The 12,886-nt window shown below is 38.7% G+C and overlaps 1 protein-coding gene across 1 annotated transcript; it reads right to left on the minus strand.

The window, feature by feature from the left end:
- Positions 1 to 1,672: 1,672 nt before the first annotated feature.
- Positions 1,673 to 9,361, minus strand: pou1f1 (POU class 1 homeobox 1). Its single transcript, XM_055645034.1, has 5 exons — positions 9,105 to 9,361; positions 8,198 to 8,443; positions 6,234 to 6,398; positions 2,651 to 2,711; positions 1,673 to 1,886 (listed from the first exon to the last, which is right to left on the minus strand). Exons 1-5 carry the CDS (start codon positions 9,208 to 9,210, stop codon positions 1,673 to 1,675), a joined length of 792 nt encoding a protein of 263 aa, XP_055501009.1. The 5' UTR covers positions 9,211 to 9,361.
- Positions 9,362 to 12,886: the final 3,525 nt, after the last annotated feature.

The following is a 12,886-nucleotide window of genomic DNA, read 5'->3' on the forward strand; positions in this document are numbered from 1 at the left end:
CATTTAATGCAGTATTTAAAAATCCTGACATTACTCCATGAAATGCCTTCCCCTTCTGAACTTTTAATAATTTAAAAATTAACAAACACTGATGAGAAAAGATAGTACATTGGCTGAGGAGAACAAGTTTTTTAAAATACCACAGCAAAGCATTTTCAGTAATGAAACCATATGTGTGCCTTGACAAGATATGTGCTGAATTGCTTTCTTCAATTTCATCAGTGGTTTCATTCTTTTTTCATTTCTTTGCAGTCATTCTGGTGCTTCCTCCTTTTCTTATCTCTTCACATTGTCTCGTTCCCTTTTTATTGTCTTTTATATGTTGTCTCCCCCCTTTTCAATTTTGTGCTGGTTTCGCGGTCATGATTTCCTCGGCTCTCCCTTTTTCATCACTTTTAAATGCTTTCTCCAAGTTCTATCTGGTCATACTGCTCCTATTTCAATGCATAAACATCGGTGTGATGCTGTCTAGTAGTTGACATTAAAATGTGATATTTGACTTATTTTTGGAAGAACTTTATATGGGTTATTATGCATTTGGAAATGCACTATGACCATTATCAGAATTGCAGTAAATAAAATAGCATGCAAATGCATTTCTTAAATAATAATCTTTTGTATTTTTGAAGATGTATAAATTTATCCTGTAAAATTGTTTGCATGAATTCTGTTTCATTAATTTTGATTTAAAGTAAGGCATCGACCAATTTCCTCAATGTGGTATTATTGATAATATTACATGTAGCTTCTCCATTTATACTCTGATTACTAATGCTCTCCATATTAAGTTAATGAAAAATAAACTATAGTAAAGTAGTGATTAATTCAGCAAGGTAGACAAAATGCTGGAGTAATTCAGCGGGACAGGCAGCATCTCTGGAGGGAAGGAATGGGCGACGTTTCGGGTTGGTACCCTTCTTCAGCAATATGGTTTATGATGCTATTTTCAGGAATAGATTATGGAGCATTTTTTTAAAACAATGTCAACATTTGCTGCAATATGTTAATATAGAAAATGAAGAAAATAGAGAATATATGTGAAGAAGCCAAAATGCAGCAAGAGAAGTTAGGAATGAAATTACCTGGTTTAAATGGGAAGGTCATTGAGCAGCAGATACATACAGCAAAATGCTTTGGTAAGATGTCCAATCAGGTGATTATATTAAAATAATTTATTGGTTTATTATTGTAATTTGCACCAAAAAGCAGTGAAAAACGTGTTTTTCTGTGCTTTCCGAGAAAATCACACCATGCATGAAGAAAAAGAAAGGTGTCCACGCACAAGAGACAATAAATAGATTGCACAATATTGTGTTAATGTGGTATTGGTGTTGTATGGTTTGTGTCCTGTGTCCTGTGTCAAAGTATATGCAGTGTGCAAGGTGGCCAAGGACAGGCTCCATTTCTGCTATAATATTGTTTTCTCCTACCCAAGCAAGTGAAATGGATCACAAGCATTCAGAATGATGTGCTGTACAAACAGTTGGAAATTGGGTGAAGTACTAGGGAGAGCTGAATGTCTACATCTATAAGGCAGGCAGCATCATTTATGACCAATAGGAATAAATAAAATGTTGCAAAACTAGTATGTTGTCAATGCACTTAATGGTTCATAACTTCCTGGGTAGTTTACAGCTTTTTTGGTTTAGATGCTGAGGGGAAAAATAATGTTTTATCTACAGTCAAGATGTTCTTTGAAGGAAAAACAAAATGAATTGTAATGCAGGGTTGTCTTCACTCGTTTCTCCCTCTGCCGGCGGTTACAGAACCAGACTCTTATGACTTCTTTCTCCAGGTTTAAACTTTCGGCCATTTGCATGATCTCTTGGGAGGTAGGTTTACTTTGATGCCCAAAATGTGTCTCCAGTGTTTCTTTAGCTAGCATGCTGATGATACAAAAGCAGATTATGCTTTAATACAATCTATGGTTTTTGTGTGATTTATTAAACTATTTCCTACATTTTGCATTCAGCAATTTCCTTTAAGGCAGAAGTGATAATTGGCTTTTATGAATTTGTACACCAAATTGTATTTTTCCGTCATCTAAAACATTCAGCATATATATTATGTAGAACACAAATGCACAATACATATTTGAAAGACACTTGTGCGACAGGTATATGAATTGGAAAGGTTTGAAGGGAAATAGGGCAGGATTAGCTTGGTTAGACAACTTTTGGCATGAAAAAGTTGGGCTGAATGAACTATTTCCATTCTTTTGACTAATATAACAGCATCAGATAAAATCCAATCTAATATTTCAATAATTTTGAAAATAATTGTTTTTTTAGAATTTTTTCTCATCTTGTACGTTTGGAAGGTGCATTAGAAATATTTGTCACAGATTTTTTTTATGTCAATTTTAATGGAAATTAATAACCAGCCAACTTTACATTTACTGTACCAAATTCTTACAGTTTCCTTACTTCGTAATATTAGTTTTGCTAAGTGTCGCACTAAAATAAGGAATATACTATATATTTATCATAAATGGGGCAACATTTTACTTTTGTTAGATTTCCACATATTTTACAATCTTGCCTCATTAAAGCATAAACCATTTGAGTTAGCGTGGACAGGACATAATCTCAAGAAGATATTGATCCTGATTTTCTATTCAGAGTATATTTAACTTGTTATCAAGCATTACCTGATTGTAGTTCTTCGTTTTCTTTTCCTTTCATTTGTTCCTGCTCTTTCATTATTTAAAGCTGCAAAGAAATTAGCAGTAACTGAATACAATTTACATTAATTCTGCTTGGAAAACAAATTTGATTGTCCAAGTTATTTAGTTTTAGTGCAGTAAAACAGATCAAACTTAACAGTAGTTAATTCTGATTTGACATTTTAATTACTATTTTCAACTATTGTATAGTATATTATACAATATTTTATTATTATATTACAATATTATATTCTACATTCAGTTATTGGGTAGTGTTCCTTGGACGTTTACATTATTCTTGTAGCAAGTACCAGCGTAATACCTGGACGAGAAGGATTAAATTATGATGGGTTATACAAACTACTTATATTACGTATATTCTCTTGAGGATTGAAAAGCAATGAGTATGACAGTTTAAGTATCTGTCAGGAAAGATTTCACCCAAAGAGAAATTCATTCCCCTAGAATTCTCTTCAGTGTGTCAATAAAAAATGTAGAGAATGAGGTGGAATTTTTAAGCAATAATAAGGTTGAGAAATTAATAAAATTCTTTGCCAAGGGTCCTAAAATCACTTGCCTCTCTCAATAACCCATCAGGTCCTAGGGATTTATCCACGTTAATGCTCTCCATGAGCCCCAACACCTCCGTCATAATCTCAAACTGCCCTTGCATATTAGTGTTCACCACACTGATCTCATTGTGCTTCATGTCCTCCTTCTTGATGAAAACATGCAAAGTACTAATTTCATATCTCTTCCACATAGTCATAGACTGATACAGTAAGGAAACAGGCCCTTTGGCCACACTGGCTAACATGTCCCAGCTACACTAGTCCCACCTACCCGTGTTTAGTCCATATCCGTCCAGACCTGTTCCATCCATGCACCTGTCTTCTTTCGTGTGGCGTGCACAGCCAAATGTTGTAGGACAACTTGTTCTATTTGATCTTCTGTTTGTGCACGTTGAGTTGAATGCATTAGTCGAAACAGGGCAGACCATGTGAAGGTTGCAATCTTCCACCCCCATGTACCTGCCTAACTGTTTCTTAAATGTTGGGATAGTCCCAGCCTCAACTACCTCCTCTGGCAGCTTGTTCCATACACCCACCACCCTTTGTGTGGAAAACGTTACCCCTCAGATTACTATAAAATCTTTTCCCCTTCAGCTTAATCCTATGTCCTCCGGTCCTCGATGCATCTACCCGATTTAGTCCTCTCATGGATGTTATACACCTCTGCAAGATTGCCCCTCATCCTCCTGCGCTCCAAGGAATAGAGTCCCAGCCAACTCAACCTCTCCCTATAGCTCAGACTTTCTAGTTCTGGCAACATGGATCTTTTCTATACCCATTCCAGCTTGATAACATCTTTCCTATAACATGGTGCCCTGAACTAAACACAATACTCTAAATGCGGCCTCACAAATGTCTTGTACAACTGGAACATGATCTCCCAACTTCTATACTCAATACTCTTGGCTGATGAAGGTCAATGTCGCAAAAGCCTTTTTGACCACCCAATCTACTTTCAAGGAACCATGCACCATAACTCCAAGATCCCTCTGGTCTATAACACACCCAGAGCCCTGCCATTCACTGTGTAGGTCCTGCCCATGTTAGACCAAACATTTATCGTCATTAAATTCCATCAACCATTCCTCAGCTTCCCTGGATTCCAAGCACAAATTCTCTTCTTGTTCCTTGAGCAGTCCTACCTTCTCCCTGGTTACCAACTTGTTTTTAATATAATTATAAAAAGCTTTGGTATTTTCATTAATCCCCTTTAGGCCTTTCTAATCGCCTGTTTGAGTTATTGCCTTTATATTCCTCAGAGGCCCCTGTCTGATTCCATTTTTTTCAAACCTTCCATGCACTCCCTTTGTCTTATTGACCAAATTTACAACCTCTTTGGTCATCCAAGGTTGATTTACTTTGCCATCCTTCTATCTCCTCCTCACTGGCACAGGCTGGTTCTAAACTTCAATCAACTGAGTCTTTCAATAAATCCTACGTCAGATGTGTACTTGTCCGATAACAATTGCTCCCAGTGTAACAATTCCTCCAGAGCTCCGATCTAATAAAGTTGTAGTTTTCCTTACTCCAATTTAGTACTTTCCTGCAAGATTCACCCTTCTCCCTATTCAAAACAATCTTTAAACTTATGGAGTCATGATCAATATCCTCAAAGTCTTCCATTGAAACGGCAATCACTCAGCTAGGCTCATGTCCCAACAATGTTATCCATGGTAACTTTAAAAAATTGCTTTTAATTTATTTGCTAATGTTCCTGTAAAGTGCCTTAAATCTATTTCAGTATTAAAAGTATTGTATGGGGTACACATTTTATACCCAAATTAGATGAAGGACTTTTAGATTCTCAGGTCTTGTTAATTCTCAAGCTGGCATATGCCATATGATTTAGAAAAGGGTTTGAATAGCATGCGGCAAGAAATAATTACTACGCTGGCAATATAGTCAAGTTTAATATTAAGAACGGGAGGCGCTAGAAAAAAAACTGGTAATAGATTAAAACATCCATGGCAACAATATCATATGTGGATCAGTTGCGCATATGGAATATCTAATGAAACAGGAAAGCTGTAAACAAAATGAACAGTTTAGGTTATTGTCACGTGGACAGTGAAAAGCTTTTTGCTGCGTGCTAACTAGTCAGCAGAAAGACATACATAATTAGTGTATAGATATATGATAATGGAATAACATTTAGTGCAAGGTAAAGCCAGAAAAGTCCAATCAAGGATAGTCTGGTCTTCGAATGCGAGTTCAAATAAAGCATAAACTTCTGAGGAAAGGGACTTTAATTTACTCATAATTCTGAATGACGAGACTAAATTAAAACGATTGAAGGTGATGCCAGATGCAGAGTTTAGCAAATACTTTGTGAGTAGAACAAACAATAAAGAACTGAAAACTAATCTGAGGAAAATGATGGGGAAAGGATGGTTTAAAATCTAGTTTGAAGAATATATTAATACTGTGCAACATCTTATGCAACTTGCAGCAAAAATACATGCATATTTGTGACCTCCATTTTGCATAAAAGACAGGGAGATACTGGAGAGTATATAAAAGCTAAAGAAAAAATAATGCCAGAATGATGTTATGGCTAGCAGAAAAGGATTTTATACATGTATATTAAAAAAAAACAAAGATTAAAGTATTGCCTAAAAAAGGCCATAACAAAATGGTATGGGAGACATGGATGTGATGTAGAAATCTAAACTAGGAGTCATAATTCAAGACCTATGTTAGCCTAGTAAGAGGTAAAAGATGAAATTCCTTGCCACCTTGATTGTTTCGAATATGGAACACACTAACACAAGACTTGATTGAAGTGAGTTTTATATATTTTTGGAAGAAGCTAGATGATTACTTGGTGTTAAAAGGACAATGATGTTGATAGGGTAAAATTGAAATATGTTTATATTGGATAAATATTATCCAATAGTTAGATCTGTGTTGTGTAAACATTAAACGTCATCATTATTAACTTATCAATGGAAATATTCGTTAGAATGGAACATGGTAGGAAAGATAGGCATACATACCCCCTGCTTGTTCTGCTTCATCTAACCATTTTGAAAGGATTGATTTAAGCTTGCATGCATTTTTAAAACTCAGCTGTAAATTTTCAAAGCGACAAATTGTTGTTTGGCTAAATTCTGAGCCATGCACAGCAGCGAGTGCCTCTCCTACATTTGTCTGGGTGTAACCTGTGGTAAGAAAGGAAGACAAAAGATGATGTCCTCAAGGGAAATTGTTAATAGAGGTATTACAGTATTAACAATGACCCTGAATGCTCCTCTTCGGAAATGAGTGAGTAAATTGTGCTTGAAATTGGGTTGGGTTTCGTGTAACTGAAACTGGCAAATTTCTAAGTTGCTCTTTTCTACTAAAGCATTGAAATGGTCCAGGAGAGACGAGGAACTGTAGATGCTGGTTTACAACAAAAGACAAAAGTGCTTGTGTAACTAACTGGGTCATGCAGCATCTCTCGGGAACATGGATAGGTGATGTTTTGAGTCCAACAATTCATCAGAAAAATGGCACAACCGTATTTCACGGTTAAGGGTCGTATTGATTTTATCTGTAGCTTAATTTACTTTTAGGGAACTGGATACATGAAACGCAGCAATTTTTTATGCATACCGTTTTAATTTAGTTAGTTGAAAATGCAAATAAGCTGTCAGATCTCAACCAGAGGATATCATTTTATGGTGAGGGGAGCAACGTTTAAAGGAGACGTTCTTATCACCCAATCAATAACCTTGCCTGCCTTCTCCCCATATCCCTTGATTCCACATGCCCCCAAAGCTCTATCTAACTCTCTCTTAAATCCATCCAGTGATTTGGCCTCCACTGCCCTCTGTGGCAGGGAATTCCACAAATTCACAACTCTGGGTGAAAACGATTTTTTCTCACCTCAGTCTTAAATGGCCTCCCCTTTATTCTAAGACAGTGGCCCCGGTTCTGGACTCGCCCAACATTGGGGACATTTTTCCTGCATCTAGCCTGTCCAGTCCTTTTATAATTTTATATGTTTCTATAAGAACCCCCTCATCCTTCTAAACGCCAGTGAATACGTTCCATAAGTTTACCTTGTCGAATGAATTGTGTGTAGAAAACTTTCGCTCTTCTGCAAATAGAAATATTGCCCGGCCTCCTTTTTATCCAGCACAAATATTGTTGTGGTTATATTGTGTTTATTTAATAAAACGGTGCGACATGCAGAAAATTCCGTTTACTTGTATACTAATGGATCGGCGGCGTGTGTATTACCATGTTATATTGTGCAATGTGTTGTTGATCCAATATAAACTGTTGTGCGAACTAAATTTACTTTAGTCTAGAAAGTAGCGCGGAAATATTAACACTATCCTACACATTTTTTTACATTTACCAAGCCAATTAACCTACAAACCTGTACGGCTTTGGAGTGTGAGAGGAAAAGACCTTGGAGAAAATCCAAGCAGGTCACGGGGAGAACGGACAAACTCCGTACAGATCGAACCCGGGTGTCCGGCGCTGCGTTCGCTGTCCTGCAGCAACTCTACCGCTCTACAGGTTTAGAAGTACAAACTGTGATCTTCAAAAGCGTTAAATCTGATAAGTGCCCTCGATGCCGTCGTCTAATGTACGCGTTTTAAGAAACAGTCTGTTTCTTCCAACTCTCAATTAAAACGTTAACAACTAAAAAAACACGTTTAACGTTCGCTAACCTTTGGAGAGATTTTCAACCAGGACCTCCGATATTCCATGGTTAATTTATCTCCGAAAGACCTCAAAAGAATTGTAAATACATTCTTGTTTAAAAAAAAAAAAATCTCTGTTCGTACTAACTGAACTATGTCGGACCTTCAAGCTGTAGAAGTATCTCTAATCCTTTATGTTGTTCACAAGTTTGATTTTATGGCACAAATGTGACACAAAGGGAGAGTAATTGAGTCACAGTATCGGCACGATTTACCTAACGAAATGATCGCAAGATTGACAAAACAAGTCCATTATTTACCTAACTTTATTCTTCTTAACTTAAATTGATTTGCAAACATCTCCAGCTCTTTGATTTCCGGGGAATCCACGCCAACGGGGTCCTCGGCGATTTTACTCTTTTTTCGGAACTCCTGCTTGAAGTCTACCGCAATGGACTCTTCGCACATGACTGACTGGTGCAGAGGTGTAAACCCACGGCCCAGGTTACACGAGGAAGTGCTCAGCGTGTGGTCGGGCAGCTTGTACAGACAAGGAGTAAGGCCACCTACACACACACACACACGTAGGCAATGCAGTTAGACGCACTGTGAAACCATACACGGAAATAACTACACACAACTTGCTGTGTCCAACAAACTGTAGAACATATCATTCATACCAGTTCAGAATGTTACACCATAATTTTAACCCTTAGACCCGCCAGTAAACGGTCGCGCTTTCTCCACATTTAGCACATATCGTGGAATTTGCGACATTGTACAATATTAGTGGATATGATCTTTTTTTTCAAACAAATCTCACAATTTATTTAGATTTTTTTTTAAACGCACATTTCCCAATTTTCAGAAGTACCAGAGACTCCAAATAAAAATTGCAGAGAAAATAACCACTCTTTATTGAAGCAAGCAAGTGTCAAATGCGTTTTTTTTAATGAATGGAAATAGTGATTTGAGTGAGGATATACATATTAAGAATATGAAGATATTATACATGGCCTTTTTAGTATCAATGTGTTTAAACGCTACAGGTCAGAAAGACGGATACCAATTGGCAGTGACGCACTTGCTTTACTACCTCGTGTAAGAACTTGTGGCATCTGTGTTGTGATAGAGGTACATTGCAAAGCCCCATTAGAGAGCGAAGAAGAATGTTACATTGACACATACTGTAATAACAACATCAAGAGAAATACGTGCTTACTTTACCTGTCATCACCCCATAAGGCGATTGTTGACTCCCGTAATGGCAGGATGGCATGGAGTAATGAAGTCCGGAGGATGAGTTGCCCAGGGTCCCCGGGGGAAGGTGCATAAGGGAACATTTAGCTGTTGATAGCAGTTGTATCGAAGATAAAACCGATGGGACTAGTTAGAAAATGCACAACGCATGCAAGACTTATTAAAACTTAATGTAATAATATCAATGCGTTAGTAGAAACTAGATACTGCAATCTGCGATGTTATTGTACCTACCCAAGTCGTCATCGACACATTCTCCCAACTCTCCAGTAAAAAAAAACAATTTGTTATCATTCGTACAATGACATATGCACAAATTCAAAGTCTTTTCATTATTCCGTTTGTTTTAAAATTAATGGAATACTCCTCGACCCACAACGCATGTGTTGGAAATGAAAATGTTCTATGAACAGAATTCTGTCAATAATTACGTAATATGACTAAAGAATGTTTTCCTGCATACGAATATGCAGCGACTTTTTTTTACAAGTTAGCTATCAAAGTGTTTCCCCCGCGTTGTCATCTTAAACGTAAAAGAAAATCCAACCTCTTTAAAGAAAATCAGCTACACTTAATGTACATTGACATTACAAATCGCAAAACGGTGAGATGTTGGCGAAAGGATGTTCGAATTCGTGAATGGGTGCTGAAAGCTAATACATCCGTGTTTTTCAATTTTACCAGGTGTTATACGGACGAAATCTTCTTATTCTCTGCGCAAAGGACAGGGAACTTCAACACAGATGGAAGTAGAGTTATGTGACACAGTCAAAGCTGCTGACAGTAACTGAAGATACAAAGTGCTGGAATCACCCAGCGGGCCAGACAGCATCTCTGGAGAAAAAGTATATCAGTCTGAAGAAGGACCCCGACCCGAAACGTCACCTCTCCCTTTAATCCAGAGATGCTGCCCGACTCACTCCAGCACTCTGTGTCTATCTTTGGTATAAACCCGCATCTGCAGTACTTTGTTTCAGCATTTCTGGGGAACATGGATACGTGACGTTTCGGGTCGGCGGCACTTGTTCGGTCTACAGAAGGTCCTGACCCGAATTGTCACCCTTCCATGTTCTCCAGAGATGTTTCCCGACCCGCTGACAGACTCCAGCACTTTGTGTCTGTTTGTGTAAACCAGCGTCTGCAGTTCCTTGTTTTTACGCAGCAACTTTTAAACGTGGTTACTGCTGCAATGTCCAAAGTATTGGGGGGTAATTAGCACTTAGGAAACGCCCACACAATGATCAAATTACTTGTAGTGGCAAAACCGGAGGGGGGGTACAAATTGTCCAGGATTCTCAGGCATACACTTTTGAAGTCCTCGTATGTTGCAAAACATACTTGGCTAATAACGTATGACTATGATAAGATATGACTATGATAAAAGTCAATGGAGGAGAGGCGATGGCTCCAACCTGTAGCATTTTACTGCACGGCCACGGATTGTTCTCCAAATAACAAAGATCGCCTATTTTGTCAGTTACCTGTTGAAACCACACTGATCCCTTGGTTGGAACCTGCGAGGCAGTCGCCAGCGTTTGGATGGTGCATTGTCAGTCGCAGCTAATGCTTTCCCAAATAACAGCTGCAAAATAATTCACACTTGAAATTGTTTAACATGTCAACCTGCCAACATCCATTATTCAATACATTTTCCCTCCCCAAATGCTTTATTTCAGCAGATCAATCACGTTTTTACCTTCCCTCTCGTATGCCGACACCGGGTCGTTTTTGCGATGGGTCCCCACCCGCACAAGTTCATGTACAGAGTTGCTGTAGGTGGATGGCACACGCCGGTCGCGTGCTGGTATTTATAAGGCAATTTCACACCTTCATTCATTTTAATGTCCTTTCACTGAGATATTATTGTCCCACCCTCTGAATCTGCTGCCAACATCTATTTACTCAGGAAGGAAAGGAAACTCGACACCGCGATTTGCAATTACACGAGGAAATAAACACCATTGGAAATCTGCAGATTGGCGAAGTCAACCGAACGGAACGGGTCATCCCCTTCATTTTGTATCTATCTTACCGAAGGAAATGCCGCTTTATGGCACTACTCATAATGCAAAAGATTTATTGGTGCTCCTTTAAATCTTGTTGCTTCGGAATCAGAATGTAATCAATTATGTTATTAACGGAATGGAATATGTTTAAATTTTCAAAGCAATATGAATAGAAGTTAGCTTAATTTATGAATTTAAGTTAGCTTATGTAAGCTAAAGTGTAAGTGTGAAAATATTCGAGTTCTTCGAATTGAATCCCAGGAGGTTTTAGCTTGGTATTTAAAAAAAAAACTGGTATAACACCACAAATTTAAAAGCAAACCTCAACTGGGAAACAGCCTTGGCTGAGCTTGATCATGTCATCTGACAATACAGGTCTCTATTAGAGGTTAAAGGAGGTATTCGTTGCAATATTTACCTGATCAGAAAGGAAATGAATGAAACGACTAATGCGGCACCTTTATATTGCATCGGGCGGGAAGGAAAGCCATATGTGCCCCTTTTTGAAGTATGGACACAGTTGTAATACAGAGTAATGTCATAGCCACTCTGGATATAGTAGGTTCCTACCAACAGGCTAACTTGAAGCAGTTGTGCAGTAGGATTTTTGTTTTCAGCCATTTGCCGTAATCTGAGGTGAATGTCTGCATTGAATTGTCACCACGGTTTCTGCGGTTTTAAAGACTGATGCAAGGCTTGAAACCACAATATCACACTTTAAATTAATACAACTACAGTAATATTATGGCAGTTTGTTCAGATGTGTCCAGTCCCCTCAATTACTACCTAACTGACTTTCTAGCTCATTTAAGGCTGAAAACGTAAAGGTGATGAACGAAAATAGACACAAATTCCCTGAGTAAAAATCTTGTCCTGCACATCTCCTTTAAAATTTCCTCTATCACCAGAAAGCTATGCCATCTAGTATTTGACATTTCCACAATGGAGGAAAGTTTCTGACTTCCATACCCTATCTATTCCCATCTACCATGTTTCCCCTCAGATTCAGGCACTCAATAGAAAGCAAGGGACTGGTCTCCAGAGGACCAAATGGACATTGTGGATCCTTGGGGTGGCAGCCCAGTCCCTCAAGCCTGATGTGCTGGCAGCTCACTCACTGCCGGTGGGCTGGCAGTTGACTAATGGGTATTCCTTGAAATTCCAAGCAGGGTGCAAGGCCACCAAATTCAAATCCATTTTCCTACCACTTCAAGCAGGGTGCAAGGCCACCGAATTCAAGTGCAGTATCTTACCACTTCAAGCAGGGTGCAAGGCCACCAAAAATCAAGGGCAGTTTCCAAACACTTCAAGCAGGCTGCAAGTCCACCACATTCAAATGCAGTTTCATACCATTTCATGCAGGATGCAAGGCCACCACATTCAAATGCAGTTTCATACCATTTCATGCAGGATGCAAGGCCACCACATTCAAATGCAGTTTCATACCATTTCAAGCAGGTTGAAACCACCATAAAACCACCATAAAACCACACTCACAGTTCAGTGTGTTCAGTTGATTCACAGCTCAGAGTCGTGACCTCTCTCTTCCCCATTATGCAGAGCCTAGCCACACCCACAGTTCCGGGACCCTCCCCCGTCCACCGGAAAAGGTGTGGCCTTCATTGCGTGATTGACAGGAGAGAGATCTCAAGTTTTTTTAAACAAACGGGAGGATGGGTCCCCCAACGCAAGGGGGACTGGTGCCAGGCCACCGTAAGTGGTAGCGTTTTATCTAACATCAAT

The sequence above is a fragment of the Leucoraja erinacea genome, chromosome 13, assembly GCF_028641065.1.
Source record: "Leucoraja erinacea ecotype New England chromosome 13, Leri_hhj_1, whole genome shotgun sequence".
Taxonomy (NCBI): domain Eukaryota; kingdom Metazoa; phylum Chordata; class Chondrichthyes; order Rajiformes; family Rajidae; genus Leucoraja; species Leucoraja erinaceus.